The sequence below is a fragment of the Aspergillus pseudonomiae genome, assembly GCF_009193645.1.
Source record: "Aspergillus pseudonomiae strain CBS 119388 unplaced genomic scaffold BDV37scaffold_9, whole genome shotgun sequence".
NCBI classification, from domain to species: Eukaryota; Fungi; Ascomycota; class Eurotiomycetes; order Eurotiales; family Aspergillaceae; genus Aspergillus; species Aspergillus pseudonomiae.
Genome location: NW_022476001.1, coordinates 142,083 through 161,221, shown reverse-complemented (window position 1 = coordinate 161,221; position 19,139 = coordinate 142,083). Strand labels below are relative to the sequence as shown.

The following is a 19,139-nucleotide window of genomic DNA, read 5'->3' as shown; positions in this document are numbered from 1 at the left end:
TGGGGTGTTCTGCCTTTTCTATCTAGATGAATGAGCGAACAGCTTATCCTTTGTTTCTTCCCATACATCCACTGCCCCATTCTGTTATATGTTTCCACGTTTTCCAAGCTCAACGCTCGGTGTCACTCCTTGAAAATTCTTACAAATTTTTTGCTAGATGGCCCAATGACGATGCCATCTGTCTGGCCACTCTTTCTTTTGGCATTTTGTATCTGTTTTTCTAGACATATTACAAGAGTTTACCAGAATGCAATTGCTGGTTCACCTAGTCCATCTGGTTTATACATGTCGTAATAAGAGCTCAGTAGCATTGATTGATCCCACGGGTGGAAGAAGACTCAATACAGTAGGCTTATTGAACCAATCCCGTACTTAGTGAGTTATAAGACGATTTACGAAGGGGATGTGTTCGGCAGCGTCCAATAAAAGTCTAAAGGCTTTCCTGAGGTGCATGGTAGTTCTGCTGAACGCACTACATTGTAGCGGTGTTTGGGCTTTTCAGACAAACTGGGCTACCTCGGCTCATGGACCTCTACTTCAAGATTCATCTTCCTTAGCCCGACCCCTTCTATTACCTTTCATTCGATTCATTATTCTATCATTTCGCTTCAATCAGCTTCAGGATAGGGGTGTCCAGCCGTATTGGTCAGATGGTTTTCTTTGAGCATCCCGCAATAGTTATGTAGAAGGTCAATGGGTAACGGATTAGATGAATAAAGGTCTCTTAGAGCCAGACGGGGAGTTGTTTGAGATTCCTTTGTTGTCAGTGGGGGTTTTTTGTCCAGCCATTGGACCCACTGCTTTCAGTGTTTTATCCGAATCATATACTCTCACAAATAATGCCCTTTGATACTGAGTTTCGGCTGTAGTGGTCATGACAATGAACAGGCAGATATAGCACGGTACATGTTCGGTTCCATATGAAAACAAGTAAAGGGAAATAAAGCCTACGACATCCAAGCCGGATTACTTAGGGCTGTCTGGTAGGTACGCAGTGATGATGATGCGAGACCATGAAGACTAGGCCAGCAATAAAAGGCTTGCAACTCTCCTGCCATCGAGGACATAAATACGGTATGAAGAAACGGCCCGTTAGCATGGTGAATAAGAGAACGATCTCATTAACTACCTACTTCGGTGCCCTACCAAGTCTACAAATTTAGCACAAGAGCACCAAATTGAATTCATTGATATGTAGTTGGAGAAAGCCTCCATAGCTAGCTCTGATCTGGTATCTTAAGATCGCTCAACAGCCATAGTCGAAACATTTGAAAGGCCATTCTCCAGTTTCATATTAATGGTTCGGAAGGACCCGCTGCACTCTGAGGCAGTGTGGGTGATGCACGCCTGCTCTGTCCATCAGAGGCATCCCTATAACCAGTTGGCTTTCTTTATAGACCTAGAGCCTTTGTCCAACATGGTGGCCCTTGATAGCATCGTGGTTATAAGAGCTGAGAACTTGCCATCCTAACGATTGCTCAATCCAATGCTACAAATATATCAAACATCAAGGCAAGATTATTTCTGATTTACGTTCTAATTTGACCCCTCACGTTACGATCTCCTCTAATTCCCGAGCATAATGGAACGCGTCGCAGGCTCCCGGGATAATAACCATATTGGGGGTTCGCAAGCGACGCAAGATACCCGAACATATGCAATAGTTGCGGATGGGAGTCTCAAGCAGTGCCCACCGGAACACGTAGAGGTCACCATCTTCTCCTATACCTGGAGGGATTTTGACCTCGGTTCCCCAATTGCGAAGAGAAAGGACACAATGTGTGTAATATACGGAAACTTGGCTGGCAGAATGTACGCGCAACTCGCTACCTGCTTTAAATTCAACGGTGAAAATATCATGCTGCAACGGGACATGGATATTTTGCAGTATTCGTGGTACCGAAGGGCAGCTGTGTGTTTGGTATATCTCAGGGATGTCCAGTACACAGATAGTGGTCCGGAGATGAAAAATAGACTTCGAAGAAGCCAGTGGTTTCGAGAGCCCTGGGCCTTGCAGGAATTGCTGGCTTCAGAGCAAATTTGGTTTTATTCTCAAGAGGGCAAAGGCTTTGAGGAGACAAAGTCCAGTTTACTCGACTGGTTTGAGCAAGAGACTGGGATCGAAAAGTCAATTCTCCAGCATCCTCAGAATGTAGAGAAAGCTTGTATCGCGAAGCGTATGTCCTGGGCAGCCACTCGAAACTATGACACGCCGGATGCGGTACACAGCCTAAAGGGAATACTCACTGTGAATATGGCTTCAGAACGGGATGAGAGTACACGCGATGCTTTTCACCGGCTGCAGATAAAGCTGATAAAGAAGTATCCCCATAATCTTTCGATATTCGCGTGGAAGGTTGACCATCGGAATGGGCCTCACAGTCACGACACATTATTAGCAGATTCACCTAGGGAGTTTGCCTCATGCTCGAGGCTCGAACTCTTTGAAATCCAGTTGCCTGTGTCCCAAGTATCTAGAGGTGATGAAAATGTGTACCTCAATGTTCCTCTCCTCTATATGACGAATATTTATTACATGTTATGCCTTAACTGCCATGAACCTGGTACACCACTTGCTATAGGGATCCAGATTGTATTTATGCCACAAACGCAGTCCGTTCGCCGGTTTGATGTTACTGAGACCCAACGTTGGTATAAAAACCCCGAGTCGGCGAATATCAGAAGCGGACGTTTTGTTATAGAACCATCGGGGAAGGTAACAATTGAGAGAAACTAGTCTCGCTAGTAAGAATGCAGGGAAAGGCTGGCACAGTCAGAGGAGAGACAGCGTCATCCATGCAGAGCAGTCTTGCTCCCACTTCATTCCTCGGAGGCCACAGAGCCTGTACTGGTTACCTTTAAGATGCTGAAGAAACTTGGGTATTAATGACGAATTGCTATACGTTTTAAGTGCATCCACGTACCTTCTCTTTGACGGTCTTGCTATGCCTTTCCTCTTTGAGAAAATCATACTTCTCGTTGTATCCAAGTGGCGTTCTATATCAAGATTCAATCATGGTGCTTTCAGCTGAGTGGACCTTTAGCCACTACATGACACAAATTGCACAATGATTCTAAGTCGCTGTTTCATAGTGTCACTGAATTTGGCGCTTCGACTAACTACTGGCATTGAGTCTCTTAGGTAGACATTAAGATGTACAGTTCCGATTATATATAATCCTGCCGAATTACATGGTGTGGTAATCCTATTCTCTAACTCCTTATACATAACTCAAAATGCAGCTTTCGCATAAATAAACCAGCATAGCAACTATACAGACCGTATTACTGTGATATTAAATTTGTTAAAGGCATTAAGTTCTCCGTTGAGGAGACCCTGAACCAAGGCAATATAGCCCAGGTACCCGAAAGGATCCGAAGAGCCATGGCTCACGGGTGTTTCGATGGCCCGAGCTTTTATCTGACCGCCTACTGTATATTTACAAGGTGAACGTGAGTTGTTTAGTATGAAGGCGGCCCCTCTTCGTGTAATTCAAGCCTCTAAGAAAAAGCGCAAAAATATCGGCAAAGTATCAAGACTTAGTAAAATCTTTTCCAGCTAGCGTTCCCGTGCTAGCAATCGAGTGAGGTACAGGGATTTGGTGTTCAGTAAAAGGCAGCGCTTTTGTCAGGCAGAAGGAGGTGAGCGGTGGGGCGGTCTACGACGGTCGCTGTTTTCCCGTTTGGTGAATGAACTATGACCGGCCAAATTCCCCAGTTCCCATTGAAGAAAAAGTATGTTGAGACATCGGAACTGACGAGAGACGTTCAATGGGCTGGAGGGCATTCACCGGCGTCCTTACAGGCCCCTGGAGTATGGCACAAACGTGATGTGCTGTCGAGTTGGCTCGCAAGCCAAGATGATTGCGGAAGGTAGTCGTCGCATATGGTCCATGTGACCATGTATGCCCTGGGTTTGCTGCGAATGGAGACACGGAAGATGAGGGAAAGGACAGCCTCAACTCTGTCAGGGCAGCGCGGGCGAACGGTGTCGAACGGTGTATTTCCCAGATCAGAAGCACATCGCTGATCACGTAACCGCTAAGATGGTATGCGTATGCGTATTCTCGCTGGAGTAGAAGGCCTCCACGAAGGCCTTGGCCGCGTTGTCCATACCGGTTATCTCGAAGGTAGGGATCTTGAGTTTTTCTTCCTTGACCCATTGTTGCATGCGCTCCATATGAAGCTTGCCCCACTTCTTCCCAAAGCTGGGATCAGACAGTGCGAATCCGCGGATCGTAAGCCGTTTCAGAACAGTATTGTGCAAAAACATGCCGATGATAGGGTCCAACACGGTCTGCTCGGCGATCGTCCCATAAAACATGATCCGGCCGTACCGTCGCATGGACGCGAATGCTGCATTTAAATGTCTGCTACCGAGAAGGTCGAAATGGGTATCAAGCCCGCCGATATTCAGGCGGGACATCCAGCTCAAGTTATCATAGTATATATCGATGCCGTCGGGGACGAGACGAGGGAGAGCCTCGTAGGGACTCTCCTTGGCGTAATTAAATCCTCCATCGAAACCGAGTTCTGTAATAAGAAAGTCGAGTTTTTCATCTGATTCAACACTACCGAACACCTTCAGCCCTTCCAGTCGAGCCATCTGGCCGACGAGTTGGCCGATTTCGTCGCTCGCACCCGCGATGAGGATCGTTTCACCTTTTTTAGGTCGACCGATTTCGTATAACGAGGAGAAGGCTAAGAGACCTGGGACGCCCAGGACGCTGAGGAATAACCGAATATCATCGAACTCGCAGGGATTCTCGAGGAGCTTCAAGTTGGTCACGTCATTGGCTTTAATCAGTGCGTATTGTTGAACCGGCAAGCGACCGATGACCATATCCCCCTCCTGGAAATGCTCATTGTTGGATTTGGTGACTTTCGCGATACTCATCGTCTCAACCGGCTTCCGGCCCCGCAATTCCGTCGCGTCAGCCGAGGAACTGGCCAGGTCCCGTTTGAAAAGGTCGTAGGTCGCATAGAGGAGCTGTACCATTAACTCGTCCTCGGCGATCGGGGCGGTCGCATCATAGGGCACGTCCTCGAGGGTGACTTGTTCCCCGGCGACCAGATATCCGGAGTCCATATTCTTAATGACAAGGACCTTGTTCTCCGTGTCCTGATCCATCGTGACCCGTGTCATCTCCGCGAAAACGGAGACGTAGTATTTAAAATAAGCTCGAGGACAATCCCAAATGCATGGCGACGCGCTGGAGGTGCCTGAAAGTCGAACGCGCCACTTCTGAATGGCTTTTAAAGGATCAAATGGCGCGGAACATGGGGGAATTTGACATATTTCAAGTATGAACACAAATAATTGGAGTCCGTTAGGAGTAGTGGGGTGCTGACGACGGTCAATGAGGGGCAACCCTAACTATTTATCCCTATAGTGCGCCGTTGATCAATGGTCTGGTGGAGAAGGTGAGACACCCTTTTCCATGATCAGCAAATCCGAGTGAAGGGTACACGCCAATCGTTGAATCTTTCCGTCGGCAGAAAATCACATCGACGGTTGAGGAATGTTCTCACGGTGGTCGATGATAATCCTTGGAAGGATCTATTTTGAGGACATTGACGAGGGGGTGTGCCAGTCCCTACTAGTACTTACTTAGGGTTCTCTCGTACCACGGGGGGCCAACAAGCGGAATAGGGGCAAAAGGCAAACGCCCCCGTGACCAGAACCCAATCTGCATGATTTTCCATGTTTTGTCATTGGGTCAATGGGCCTCACCGCTCACGCACCGGGGAAGTTATGCCAGGTCAGCCCATTACCCACCGCCTTCTCCTTTCTCACGGCTCGCATGCTTAGGCACAACTTCTATATATAGGATCTTCCTCTCCACAACCGACTATTGACCCGTCTACTGACGCCAAGATCCGAGAATAGACCACTCTATTGCTATATCAGACTATCAGTTGCCACGGCGGGCATATCCAGCCGTTTGTGACGGGAGGCTCCGTGACTATCTCAATGAGAATACGTGTTCTCAGGTGGAACTGTGTGACAGAGAATTGAACAGTTGCAGTAGCTCGCAACCCTGATTTGTTCCCGGGTTCCTCCTGATTTGTCCCTACTGACAGCATGCGTTAGTCCATGCCCGTTTAGAGTTAGAAGTGTCGTTAGCTGACACCGTTTTCAGCACGGATGCCAATAATTTGACATTTATTTTTAGCGGATTAATATGAGGGTGAAACCCAGAACCCGCGTGGAAAATCAATAGTTTCCAATGCCACGTGGAAGACGGCCCGGGAGAAGGGACCAAGGTCAGACCACAGCGAAGGGAGGTGGAGATTGATCTTGATATTGACATTGCAAATGGCTGCACTATACGAAAGCAAAGCCTAATTCCCCCATATGATGACGTTCTTTAAGACAAAGTCCAATATACCCGAAGAAGTACCTTCCCCCAAGCCCGACTAAATATAACTTAGTCATTGCGAGCATACAGCCGAGATCAACATCTATACAATCTTCGGCAATGCAACCAATAGTGTTGTGGATCGTGCTCCTTAGATGTCCGTGCCGTTCGACGCATTTTCCTCTTTCGGACACATTGACTGAGTTTGCAAGTATCGGATATATTTTTGCATCAAGGTGGAATCCAACACAGGAAACTTGAGACCGCCAGGGTAGCTCTCCAGCGCTTGTCCCGTGTTGGTGGTGTCATACAGGGGCATGTTCTCGTACAGCTCCCACCGTGTGAGTCCTTGGTATAGCTTTTCCGTCAACATCGGTTGTAAAGGCCGAAGCCGCTCAGGGGACTGTCTATCTAACTCCTCGATCCACTGCTGGTAGCTTACACCACGGACGGAGGAATCGCCTCCCTCGGTCAAGGAACCAACCAACTCCATGGAGTCATTCATATCCAAGGAGAGGTCCCGGTTTGGAGGCACAATATGATATACCCGGCCCACAGCAGTAGCCGCTGAGGAGGCGATATGCAGGATAACGGCATTGACGTAGTCAACGGGTACAAATTCCTTCCTTTGATTTGGAAGTAGAGGATAGGACCCCATCTCTTCGCAGGCAATGATTAACCGGCTGAGAAAGTCATCGGGGTTACAGACACCAGTTTGGCTATGTCCCGTGATAAAGCCTGGCCGATATACCACAACGGGAAACCCGTTATCCATCAGACGTTGTAACATGTTCTCCACCACCCACTGGCTTTGGGCATATCCGTGGTCATAGGGAAGGGCGTCTAAGTGTCGCAGAAGGGATTCATTCTCCATAACGGTCCGTGTGCCTGTTACAAACCCCGTCGGGCCGAAACAGGAGATACTAGAAACATAGTGCAATGCTTTGGACCGACCAGCACATGCCAGGCGCAGGACATTCACGGTACCTTGGACATTGGCGGGACGATGCAGTGAATAGGGCTGGGTGTAGTTAACTCGGGCACCGAGATGAAAGACAACACTAGCCCAGTGGGCAATTTCCTCAAACCGATCCGGCCCTAGCCCAAGATACTTGTCTTCTAGGGTGCCACAGAGAGGTAATAGTTTATAACGAAACTGGTCCTCCCAGAGGTTATATTTCGCTAGCGCATTTTGCAGACGCTGAAGGCCCGTCGCTGGGTCCACAGCGCGTACCAAGCATCCGACCTGATGCACGTTCGGCTGACGCAGTAGATCAGCAAGTAAGAACGACCCTACAAAACCGGTAGCCCCGGTTAAGAACGCCCGTCCCTCGGTGTCACGACACCAATCGACTGGAGGGCCCGCAAGAGGGACTAGGCTGTCCGCAAGCTTGCTATCCTCAAGCCACATGTGCTTTTCTGACTCCTTGCAAAAGCTTTCCTGGGTGCCGAGTATACGTTCCTCAATTATACCGGCCAGTCCAATGAGACTGCTATTGTCATACAGTGTCAGAAGAGACACCTGAACATCAAAAGCTCTCTGAATGCGACTGATGAGCAACGAGGCTTGCATGGACGTAGCACCAAGGAGGAAAAAATCAGCATTGTCATTGGAAGCGGGGACAGGTACACCCAAAATGCTGGCCCACAGGTTGGCAAGTTTACCGCGCGTGCTATCCTCGTTGTCGATATCGATATGCTGTTCAGCCCACCGGTTGCGGAATAGCTGCTCGAGGTACTTTCGGTCAACCTTGGCATGGCTATTGACAGGCATTTTGGAGATGAGCTCAATCTTGGGGACCATGTAGTCCGGCAGGACAGCTTTAAGCATATCCACGGCACTCAGGACCGCGTGAGGCTTAGTTCCAGAGAGGGCAACTGCAAAGGCAACCAGGATGGAACCGGCTCCTTCAGAGCCCGCTTCTACCTTCAGGGCTACTGCCTCGGAAAACTGTCCCGTTTTCATAATCGCAGACTCGACGGCTTCGAGCTCAATTCGAAACCCACGAACTTTGACTTGATGGTCCCGTCTTCCGACGTAGTCAATTTGGCCATCTGTCACCCGTCGGCGGACAATGTCCCCTGTTCGGTAAAACCGCTCACAGTCGCTACCTTCAATAGCCACGAAGGAAGCTCGGTTCTTGTCTGACTGGTTGATGTATCCTGGGGAGACACCTGCCCCTCCGATAAGCAATTCACCTTCGTGGCCATCCGGGACTGGGTGACCAGCTTCATCACAAATATAAGCTACAGTCCGTCCGATTGGCTTTCCAATGCTGACTGCTCCGGCTTGCACATCGGCGATGGTCACTCTGTGTGCAAGGCAGAATATACAGCACTCAGTCGGGCCATACGCGTTGATGAGCTGTGTTGGCGGGCCTGCTTGGAAGATAGTCTCAATGGCCGGAATATTGGCAGCTTCGCCTCCGATGAAACATAAGCGTAACTTCTCAAATGCACGAGGGTATACCGACGCTGCCAAATTGAGAATAGCGGTGGTAGTAGCCATCACCGTAATTCTCTGCTGATCGATGTATGCTGCCAGGGCTTCTAGATCGAGCAAGGTGACCTTGCTCACCACCACAATGCAAGCTCCGCGTAGCAGCGGTGCCCAGATATCAAAAAGGGAGACATCGAAACTTGAGTTGTTGACATGGGTCACTCTATCTGTTGGGTACAGAGGCTCGAACGGCGCATGGAAGACCACCTGCAGAATAGAGCGTGCCGCGATCTGAACGGCCTTGGGTTCGCTGGTCGTGCCGGACGTATGTATGATGTGGGTGCGATGCTGGAGGGTTGTCTGCATAGGCTCGTCATTGTCCGAGACGTACGAGTCCTTGGCAAACGACGCGCTGGAGTCATCGACGACTAAGGAGTGGAATGGCAGGTCACGATGCTGGTTAGCCTTGTCGACGAGGATATACCTTGCCTCTAACCTGTCTAGTCGACCCTTGATCTGCAAGTCAGGCAGAGTTGGATCCATGGGAACACAAGTACCCGCTGCATACAGGATAGCCATTTGGGCAACCACATCTGAAATTCCATGTTGCACGACAATACCAACCGGCTCTTCTATATGCAAATTTCCCTGTTGAAGTTCTTGGGCAAGCACTGTAGCCCTCACATGCAGGTCCTGATACGTCAAATTGGTATCACCATCCACCAGAGCAAGGGCGGAAGGGTTGAGGAAAACATGATCGAAGAATTGTTGGGCAAGGCCCTTCCCCTGGCGTACAGCCAGGTCATACTCTTCCTCATGAGTCAATATTTGAGAAGGCATCGAGGGTGTCTGTTTGGGTCGGTAGTAGAATATTCTCTTGATAGGCAGAGAAGGAAGTTGAGCTACACAAGTCACCCTGGAAGGAGCTGTTTATATACGCCGTCCAATGCTTTGTCACCTTGTACATACAGAGCCTCGTTCATATTGTCAGCAGTACTGCATTACTGCATGATAAACCGAGAGAAGACCCGAGCGCAAGGAATCCAACCCTGATATCAGGCCGCCCAGGTAAGACAGTATCCTGAAGCTAGGAAGTCCCATACCTTCATCGGAAACCGCTGTATAGCGCCATTTATAATGGGTATATGGTGTGGCATCGTGGGAAGCACTATAGGCCAATGGGAGGCTGTCATCGAATGCGAGGGCGGCCTATCCATGCACATAAGGGCGTGATGTTAACCTAAATAGATGATGACACGAGCTGCGTCCTACGAGCCAAACTCAGATACTCCAGTATGTGCTTAACGCAGCTCGTTTGATGCCGCCGTTCATTGCGTAATGATGCTGCCTGCTGCCTGGAGCTCCCATTCTATGGTTGTCAGTTATCTATAAAGTCAGGCCCAGATGCGCAAATTCGGTTTTCGGAAACCAACTCAGTCTTCCTGTTCTTTTGATGATATCTACCAATTCATTACAAGACTTGGTCTACCGAATACAGCGGCTCCCTGACACCATCTCGTCATGAGCTCAGATCGTAAGCTCATCACCATCTTCGGGGGTACAGGCAAGCAGGGTGGTTCCGTGGCTCATTCGCTGCTTCAAAGCCCAGACTTTAGAGTACGGGTGATTACTCGAAACCCTGAGTCTGATGCCAGCCTAAAGCTTGCTGCCCTCGGAGCCGAGCTCGCTCAAGGAAATGGGTTTAGTAGCGATGACATGCTGTCAGCATTTAGCAGCTCTTGGGGAGCATTTGTCAACATCAACTCTGATGACAAGGTATGGCTTATGCTACCTCGACAGAGTCAAACTGTTAACAGGCGTATTAAGGTCTTTACTACTGAAGGCGGGCCAACAGAGTTCGACATGGGCAAGATAATCATTGATTCTGCTGTTCAGGTTGGTGTGAAGCATCTCGTCTTTAGCTCTGGCCCCCCTTGCACTGAGATGACAAATGGCCAAGTACGGATGAAGGCAATGGACAGTAAGACCCCTCATCACAGGACCGTGGACCGGAGTAATAAGAATAACACCCGGACAGTGAAGAACAAGATTGAGAATTACGCAAAGAGCCTTGAATCTTTCGAGACCATTACCCCTATTGGCGCCGGCTGGTTTCTAGAAAACTTCCTCGGCAAAGAGGTCGCTCCTGTGTTCGGAGGATTTCCTTATTTCCCTGATGACCACGGATACCTTACTTTCAGAGTACCATACTGGGGTGGAGATGAGCATGTTCCATGGTTGAGTGTCTCAGACGACTTCGGAGATATTGTTCAAGGTATCTTCCTGGACCCTGGTCGATGGAACGGTCACTTCGTTCACGGTGTAAGCGACATCCGCAGTTTTGAACAGGTCGTAGCGGATTTCGCCGCGGTTACAGGATGCAAGGCGCGGTTCCAGCCCATATTACCCACATGGGAGGCATTTGATACGCATGGAATCCAGGAGCTTGAGGACGTGAAACTCATGTTTGGCTTCACGCAGCTGACAGGCGGCCGATACTTCGGGCCGGAAGCCACGGAGGTCGATACCGCCAGGCAATTGAAGCAGATCACAGCGTTGAAATTGGGTCGGCCGGAAGAACAGCACAAATTGACTTCTGCGCGTGACTGGTTTGCTGCGAGATTTACAAACTAGGGTATTGCTCTTTGTGATCTATGGACTCCTTGCTCAGGATTGTATAATGGGCTACTGATATGGCCCGAGCTACCTAGCTGATTATTGTATCGAATGGACGTTAACTTTTATTGGGACAACCCTGAAGAGAGTAGTACAGTACGCATGATTGCCTTGGAGCTTTCAAATAGAACTCTATCCAATTATAGATGTCTCGTCTGGATTGTGCTGTGGTTATGGATCAGGCCCACCAAAGCCAGCGGCTGGATATACGCCACTAATATGCCATGTGTCATGCTCCATGCATATTCAGACCTGAGCAGGACAGGTCAGGAAGGTACCGATCATCTGTCACACAAGCATAGTCGAGTGTCATAGAGATTCATGCGTCTTCATGCACTACTAGTAAGACCCGTAGCGATCGGCCGGAACTTAAGCGCCAAGGGTCCAGACATATTCGTATTCAACGCTCCTATATGGTCCTATTGGAGGATACGAGGTCCGAGTCTGACAGCGAACTACATCCTTCCAGCACATAAGGCCACCGTTGAGTTTGAACTTAATGTTCCGCCGCCATACATCTTATCACACAGACCCACCGAATAAGCATTGATCCGCCATTAGTGGTTATTACTGTGATTGTGGATGCATTAGTGGCAGTGTATATGTACATGTTTCCTGTTCTGTCGACTTACATACCGGATTGACTTTCATCTTCAATGATTCTCTGAGCCGCTGACCTTTCAATATCGTCTACCAAGTGGAGTCCCCTTGTGAAACCTCACACATCAAACATTGTGGTTACAATGCTTTGTATTACGGCCAGCCCGTACAAGACTAGAATACGGGGCCGGTTGGAGGACTAAGTTGCTTTCCCGGCTTCAATCGGAAAGGCCATGCAGTTGGCATATTCCGACCCATGGATACCGTGTGCTACATCGGCTGCCGATCATATTGAGATCCAGGCAACCCGGTTGCTATCGTACCACCCGACATGTCTCTGCCACCTGCAAGTTTTGAATTCAATTCTCGGCACGTAGTTCAGCGACCTCGTATAGAATGCATCTCCTGATTCTATTTACATGGCTTGACCATGGGTCAAGCATATTCAGGTCGGAGGGTTCTGTTGGTAAAAGTATAGCCAACTTCGAAATGGATGTAGTGGACACCGGTACATTGCACAGCGGCTGAAAGTTCATTTCCAAGACCTCTGGCTAAGGCGGAGAATCGTAAGCCTGACCCTGAGGCATTCATTGTGCAGGATAGGCCTATACGGATACGAATATGCGCTGTAACCGTAACTACTGCTGTACGATCGATACCTTACCACGAACCTCTTTCTATGACGTTGCTACGTGCATGATCATATAGCGATGATAAACTCTGGTATTCTCCTTGCTCTACAGCCTATCGGAGTCTACGCAAACGCATTTGACATCTGAAAGTCGGGGTGGAGAAGATGTAAGAACCTGTCTTGTCTATTGCCCCCTTGCCTCCTTGTGCAACGACCGCACTCTCCCAAAAATGGCATAGCACAACCGTATTCATGTTCTCCTCTTGATCCGAATGATGTGGGATAAGTGGGGTATGTTGAGATCCGCAAAAACGATATTGTCCGGGCGTTTGTCCAGTGGCTGGATGTCATAATTGATGATGATGTATGCAATGGCAATCTTCATCACCTGGAACGAAAACCATCGGCCGGGACTGAAACCTAGTTAGTGTAGGTAAGGTGGAATAAGGAACCAAACTCCTTACCATGCATGTCGCCCATGACCAAAAGTCAGATACTTCTCATTTGTCAAAGGCAGCACCGGTGCTTTGCCGCTCCCAGCCCCAGCCAGCTTTGGAACAAAACGGAATGGTTTGTAGGTCTGTGCATCATCGTAGAAGTCGTCGTCTCTCTGGATGTTGCCGGACAAAACACACAGCCAAGTCCCTGTTGGGACCTTCTGTCCGTCAGGTAGCACAACCCCCCCACGACGTACGACCTGCCGATGGAGGGATCTCGGTGATAGCGAATTCATCCGCAGGCTCTCCCGAATGGCGCTGTCGATATGATTCAGTCCGTGTGACACGGGCTGACCAGACTTCTTGCTTGAAGCGAATACTGACTTTGCCTCCTCACGGATGCTATCAAGGTAAGCGTGCTCCGACTCGGAGCTCAGCAGATCAAGAAGTACATTTGTGCATGTCGTCCAGAGATTATCCGTTGGTAGGAGGGCATGTGCGCAATCAGCCAAGATCTGGGAATATACCAAGGGACTAGGTTGAACCACGTACCAAAATTCCAAGCCATGTTACCATTTCGCTGGGGCTGACCGACTTAGGCCCGACCCCGGCAATCACGCTATTTGACATCCAGGTAATCAGGTTCCCTGGCTCGCCTTCGAGTAAATTGTCCTTCGTCCTATCTTTCGCTTTCAGCCGCTCCATCCGTTCCTTGAATAGTGGGGACAGGTATGATCGGACCCGAAGGACATAGTAGTAAACTGGCAAACCCGCAAGCAGCGCTGTAACTTGTCTGAGGGGCCAAGGTGTAAGCTGAGCTGCGAACACCATAGCCGTTCCCAAGGAGCGGGCATATCCTTTCACATATGCCATATATGTCGGGTCTCGACAGAGAGCAAGTCCCACATAAACGCGCTGCGTCGCCTGGTACATGATCCTTTCGAAGACTTGAACCATATTCACCTCTTTCCAAGAGTCCGTCTGACCGACAATCTCATCCATGATGTGCTGCACTTCTGTCAAGACATCCTGCTCTGTCTGTGCAACATTTCGAGTCAGATCATTCTGGAGGACTTTGGCGAAGGAGTGCAAAGCTGATGCATCGAACAATGGCCAGATATACCCCAGCGCATCAGCATCGTCACTGGCCTTGGCATGAGACAGGATATCCTCTGGTTGGGTGACCAGCCAGCGCACATGCTCCGGGGGTAGGATGACTTGAGGGCGAAAGTTGATGTTCAGCATTGCAAAAGACTGTCCGTTTTTGGAAAACTGTACGGCCGAAAACGATAGCGTAAGCCTTGTCTTATATGAAAGAGTTAGATGGACGCACCAATTCGTATCCTTTTGTCAAACTTTTGTTTTTGGCGTTGATCTCATTCAAGCATGCCCGAAGTGCTGATAACGGCCCTCTTCCATTGATTGGCGATTTTAAGGACGATGGCAATCTAGCGTAAGCAATCCATGGACATAGTAGGAACAAGGACACAGCAATACAGGTAACTGCTGAGGCTAATTTCAAGACCCCAGCGACGATGGTATACTGCTCTTCCGTCATTGTGAATGCTATGCGAGAATTGACAAGGTTGCTTGTCTATAATATGTCCTTGAGCTTCTTTAATACCTCTAACCAACCCCTAGACTACAGCGAATGTAATGCTTCACAGTGCCATTGAATATGTGACGAGTGCAGGATATCTCAGTCTCGATGGAATGTAGCCGCTTTCCCATGCTAAACTCAGTCATATGCACAGTCTTTTCCTACCCATTCAATCTCCTTTTCCGACTTCTCCTTAGGACTCATACTGTTTGGTCCAAACTTTGTATCTGTGCATTACAAAAACATTCTAGTCATTGGACGCCTATTATTTACTGTGTAGAAGATTGGCTGCAGATCTTGGCACGCCAAATCACACTCCATGTTCGTATTTGACACATTGCGACCAAGCCCCGACGCAAGGGAGACCAAATTTACCGTAGCATGGAGTGTTGGGTAATATATGATTACGCCTGAGTCTGGTTTTGTATCCCTGAGCGCCACATTTAGAATACAGTTGGCTAGTGGTTCCAGGGAACCGGTCAGCTTATTCAACCTTACGCGTTCAGGAGTAGCATGTTCTAGACGTTGGATTGTCTTCCTGGTTGTCAGGTTCTTTCATCAAGAATGGTATCTAACGTAGGCCCATGTCCTTTTACATTGATCCTCTGTAGCAAAATGCTCTATCGAGATTGAGAATTTCCACGCACAATTAGAATGCCGGCTGAAAATATGGGAGCCAGCTTAACGGCACAAATGCTTGTCGCTTCTCTTTGTGTTCTGGTCTTTGTTCTACTATGTCCTTGGTTTGGCTATCTCAGGTTACCGTCATCTATGCGATGGTGGCCCTCAATCCCTAGTGGACCTCTTTCTGCTCTTAGATTAAGTCTCAAGGAATACAGTGGGTCCAGGTCCAGTGAGGATGGCTATAAAAAGGTTGGCACATGTGTTGAACAGTTTTCTATTCACATGCTGACGAGTTCCTTTTCTGAGTATTTGTAGTTCTCCACAAAGGCCGAGCCATTTGCAATATGCAACCCAAGCTTCTATCCCCAGGTCTTGCTACCACCAGAGCAGATCCCATGGCTCCTGAGTCAACCAGAAAACGTCCTGTCCCACGAAAAGGCCAACGAAGATGTCCATGCGCTCCCATTCCTCGCCCCAGCATTCGACAACTACGACCATCTTGAACTGATTAGGGCTGTCCGGAACGACCTTACTCGAAATATCGCGAATACTGAAGACGCATTTCTTGATGAACTGAGATATACCACAGATGAAGCACTCGGCCCTCCCGGTGAAACTGTATGGAAAGAAGTTAATCTCACTACAGTATTGGACAGCGTAATCTTCGGAATATGTCTACGGCTCTTCTTCGGAGTTTCTCTCTCCAGGAATCGGAAGTTTGTCTACTATGTAAAGGCATTTACTCGGGTCACTGGAGCTATGATGCTCTTCGTGTCTCAATTTGTTCCCTGGCCGCTGAAATCCGTCGTTGGTCTCGTTGCCGGACTTCCCATCTATTATTACTGGGTGCGTCTCATTATATACCTGTATCCGACATTCAAGGAACGCATACATTGCCTGAGAACCAAGAAAGAGACTCCACCAGCAGACATGGTCACATGGATGGTTGATCTGGCCATGAGCCAGAATCCAACACGAAGATTGAACATCAGCGGTCTCATAGTCCGACTTACCCTCATCGTAAGTGCATATATCAGCGGGATTTCAGTCTCAGGATAAAATGAAAGCCATACTAACTCCTTTATCCACAGGTATTCCTCCCCGTCGACGTGCTCATAGCAATGACGGCAAACTTCTTCCTCGACCTCCTGAGCTCCGACCCCGACTCCCGATACTACCAAACCCTACGTGAAGAAGCCACAGCATCATTTGCAAACCGGGACAAATCCCAACCCATCTCCCAATCAATGCCACAGATGGAAAGCACCATTCGGGAAAGTCTCCGTCTCAGTCCGTTATCCGACCGCATGCTATCCCGACGGGTGGTCCAAAAAGAAGGCATCACACTTCCTGACGGGCAGTTCCTGCCCCGTGGTACCTGGCTTGCCGTAGCCGCGGTTGGTGTTCATCATGATGAGCAGACGTATGAGGATCCGGACGAATATCGGCCCTTTCGCTTCCTTTCAACGGATGATGAAAAACAGGAATCGAAGGCGATGATGATCCCGGTGACGAGTGAGAAGTTCTTGGCTTTTGGGCATGGGAGGCATTCTTGGTAAGTGGTTTATCCACTCTGTTGATTCCAAATAATGTTGGTACAAGGATGGTAATTGACTTGTGTAGCCCTGGTCGTTGGTTTGCGGCTCATGCGATGAAGCTTATTATTGGGTATGTATTGATCAATTATGATATCCAGCCCTTGGATAAGAGGCCGGCGAACTCCATTGTTGGTCAGACTATTTTTCCTCCACTAGATGTCAAAATTCGTGTGCGGTGGAGGGAGTAGTAATAACTTGAGGTGGCTGAGAGGTGGTTGAGGGCGTTGTTAGATGTATCGCAGGTATAATCTCAAGTTGGCCTACTAGATAGTTGCTTGTATGTGTTACTTGGAAGTCCATTCTGGTTTCAATGACAGTTTAGTTGAGCTTGTATGAATGTTGAAAACAATGCCTTAATTAGCTAAAGGTATATGACAGACATAAGGTGCTCTATCATTGATCTAGCGGATATACTTTTAATTTGTCGACATAGCAAGTTGAGTTTGAGCCCACCGTCCCAGAAGGCAGCAAACATTTCCATCACCATATCTTCATCTTAACACCAATCTATCAACAATATCATGAATGTCCTAAGCCTTCTCCATCGGAAAGCCATTCTCAGCCAAGAACTGACTCAACTCCCGATCCTCCTCCTCCAGGTTTAACTCACTACTCTCCGGCAAGAACCAATACACGATCATGCCGAGGATAGCAACACCACCCGCCAAGTAGAAAGTCGACTGCTTGCCCGCCCTCTCCTGCAACGGCGTGAAACACTGCGTCCCAACGGCGGCACCCGTTCTTCCAAATGCAGTGGCAATACTGTACCCCATTCCACGCATGGCGGTGGGGAACGACTCCGTTGAGATTAGTCCGATGGTTGCGCCGGGCCCCATGTGGCCCAAGGCTTGTAGCAGGCCGTACAGGACCACGAACGCGGGCATATTCTTTGATAGATGAGGGAATGTGCCGCCGATGACGAACCCCAGTACCATGTAGCCGGCGAACCCGAGAATGCCGGTATATCGGCGGCCGATTGCATTGGTGAGCCAAGCGCCTACGATGACTCCAGGTACTGGGAGAGCGCCGAGGATGACCTGCCAGATTGCCGTGGTCCGAATGTTGTGGTCCTTCACCAGGGAGTTGATGATCGTACTGGACATGATGCTGTTGGGGAAGTTGATGAAATCATAAAGAAAGAATGCCAGGGATGTGGTGAACAGACGCCATCTATAGCGTTTCAATAGGAGGAGGTAGAACTTGAGGGGACGTTTCTGGTGTTTGAAGTTCGAGTAGTGGAATAAGGTTGAGTCGGTCATGAAGAAACGCAGAACCATGATTATTACTGGCAATATCGTGGCAATCGAATATATCGCGTGGAAGGTGACTGGGAGGTTTTCATTGCTGGCAATGAGGCAGATGAGATAGATGATCATCTGAATGGGCGCAGCTGAAGTCGCCATCAGCGTCGTGAAGGAAACAAACAGTGGTCCACGGTATTTCCTTTTGAACTACTAAAGTTTAGTATATCTATACCATAGGTGAACAGAAGCAGTGTCTGCCTTACGTCGTCGGATTCCTCAATGCCAGCCGCTGCGCTTGGGGGATACTCGCCCCCAACACCGAAGCCAGCGATACCTCGCACTATCACAAAGTACCAGAGCATATTGCGCGTCGGATGCACTTGGAGCGCAAGTGTAGACATCAGAGTTCCGACCGCGACGAGACCAGAGGTGAATAGTAACCCTGCTCGACGTGAAAACATATCTGATGTGTATCCCAGGGCGAGAACACCCAAGATGGCGCCGATTAGGAGCGAGTTGCTGATGCGCGTCTGCATCTCCGAAGGGTATCCATCCGTGCCTAGGAGCTTTTTGAAGATCACATTGGTAGGATTGGCAAGACTATTTTGGAACCCGTCGCTGAAGTTGGCGATGTACTGCATGAAATATCAGTTCTCGCTGCATGCTTCGCGTCAGCAAGGTTCAACTCACACAGCTAACAATGGTCAAATTACTTTGTAATTTCGTGGGGCGATAGGAGTCCCGCCTGCTGGGGTCGGGAGAATTGTCATAGACTAGTGTGTCTTCTTTGACGGTGGTTTGCGTGGCTTCAAGCTCCTTTCCTGCCTCTACGGGCGCATCGGCCCTGGCGTCTGCCATTCCATTCTCTGGATCGTAGGCCATGGCGAATTATGACAGGTGAACTCCTGCACACCGTAACCTGAGCTC

General features: G+C 49.0%; 7 protein-coding genes across 7 annotated transcripts; 3 read left to right on the top strand and 4 right to left on the bottom strand.

The window, feature by feature from the left end:
- Positions 1-1,582: 1,582 nt before the first annotated feature.
- Positions 1,583-2,737, top strand: BDV37DRAFT_279546 (uncharacterized protein; the record flags this gene model as incomplete). The annotated part of the gene is made up of 1 exon (XM_032086356.1): positions 1,583-2,737. One exon carries the CDS (start codon positions 1,583-1,585, stop codon positions 2,735-2,737), a length of 1,155 nt encoding a protein of 384 aa, XP_031945077.1.
- Positions 2,738-4,030: 1,293 nt separating this feature from the next.
- BDV37DRAFT_279545 (MDR family NADP-dependent oxidoreductase) lies at positions 4,031-5,131 on the bottom strand (the record flags this gene model as incomplete). The annotated part of the gene is made up of 1 exon (XM_032086355.1): positions 4,031-5,131. The coding sequence occupies one exon, from the start codon at positions 5,129-5,131 to the stop codon at positions 4,031-4,033; it is 1,101 nt and encodes a 366-aa protein (XP_031945076.1).
- A 1,283-nt stretch (positions 5,132-6,414) lies between these two features.
- On the bottom strand, positions 6,415-9,750 carry BDV37DRAFT_222485 (non-ribosomal peptide synthetase). The gene has a single exon (XM_032080195.1). The coding sequence runs from the start codon at positions 9,640-9,642 to the stop codon at positions 6,514-6,516; it is 3,129 nt and encodes a 1,042-aa protein (XP_031945075.1). The 5' UTR covers positions 9,643-9,750; the 3' UTR covers positions 6,415-6,513.
- A 233-nt stretch (positions 9,751-9,983) lies between these two features.
- BDV37DRAFT_222482 (NmrA/HSCARG family protein) lies at positions 9,984-11,662 on the top strand. Its single transcript, XM_032080194.1, has 2 exons — positions 9,984-10,783; positions 10,841-11,662. The coding sequence occupies exons 1-2, from the start codon at positions 10,324-10,326 to the stop codon at positions 11,434-11,436; spliced, it is 1,056 nt and encodes a 351-aa protein (XP_031945074.1). The 5' UTR covers positions 9,984-10,323; the 3' UTR covers positions 11,437-11,662.
- Positions 11,663-12,959: 1,297 nt separating this feature from the next.
- BDV37DRAFT_268906 (cytochrome P450) lies at positions 12,960-14,704 on the bottom strand (the record flags this gene model as incomplete). Its single annotated transcript, XM_032084259.1, has 4 exons — positions 12,960-13,122; positions 13,174-13,661; positions 13,699-14,418; positions 14,480-14,704. 4 exons carry the CDS (start codon positions 14,702-14,704, stop codon positions 12,960-12,962), a joined length of 1,596 nt encoding a protein of 531 aa, XP_031945073.1.
- A 696-nt stretch (positions 14,705-15,400) lies between these two features.
- On the top strand, positions 15,401-16,929 carry BDV37DRAFT_279541 (cytochrome P450; the record flags this gene model as incomplete). Its single annotated transcript, XM_032086354.1, has 3 exons — positions 15,401-15,619; positions 15,686-16,390; positions 16,462-16,929. 3 exons carry the CDS (start codon positions 15,401-15,403, stop codon positions 16,927-16,929), a joined length of 1,392 nt encoding a protein of 463 aa, XP_031945072.1.
- A 569-nt stretch (positions 16,930-17,498) lies between these two features.
- Positions 17,499-19,097, bottom strand: BDV37DRAFT_297389 (major facilitator superfamily domain-containing protein; the record flags this gene model as incomplete). Its single annotated transcript, XM_032090318.1, has 3 exons — positions 17,499-18,419; positions 18,476-18,847; positions 18,903-19,097. The coding sequence occupies 3 exons, from the start codon at positions 19,092-19,094 to the stop codon at positions 17,499-17,501; spliced, it is 1,485 nt and encodes a 494-aa protein (XP_031945071.1).
- Positions 19,098-19,139: the final 42 nt, after the last annotated feature.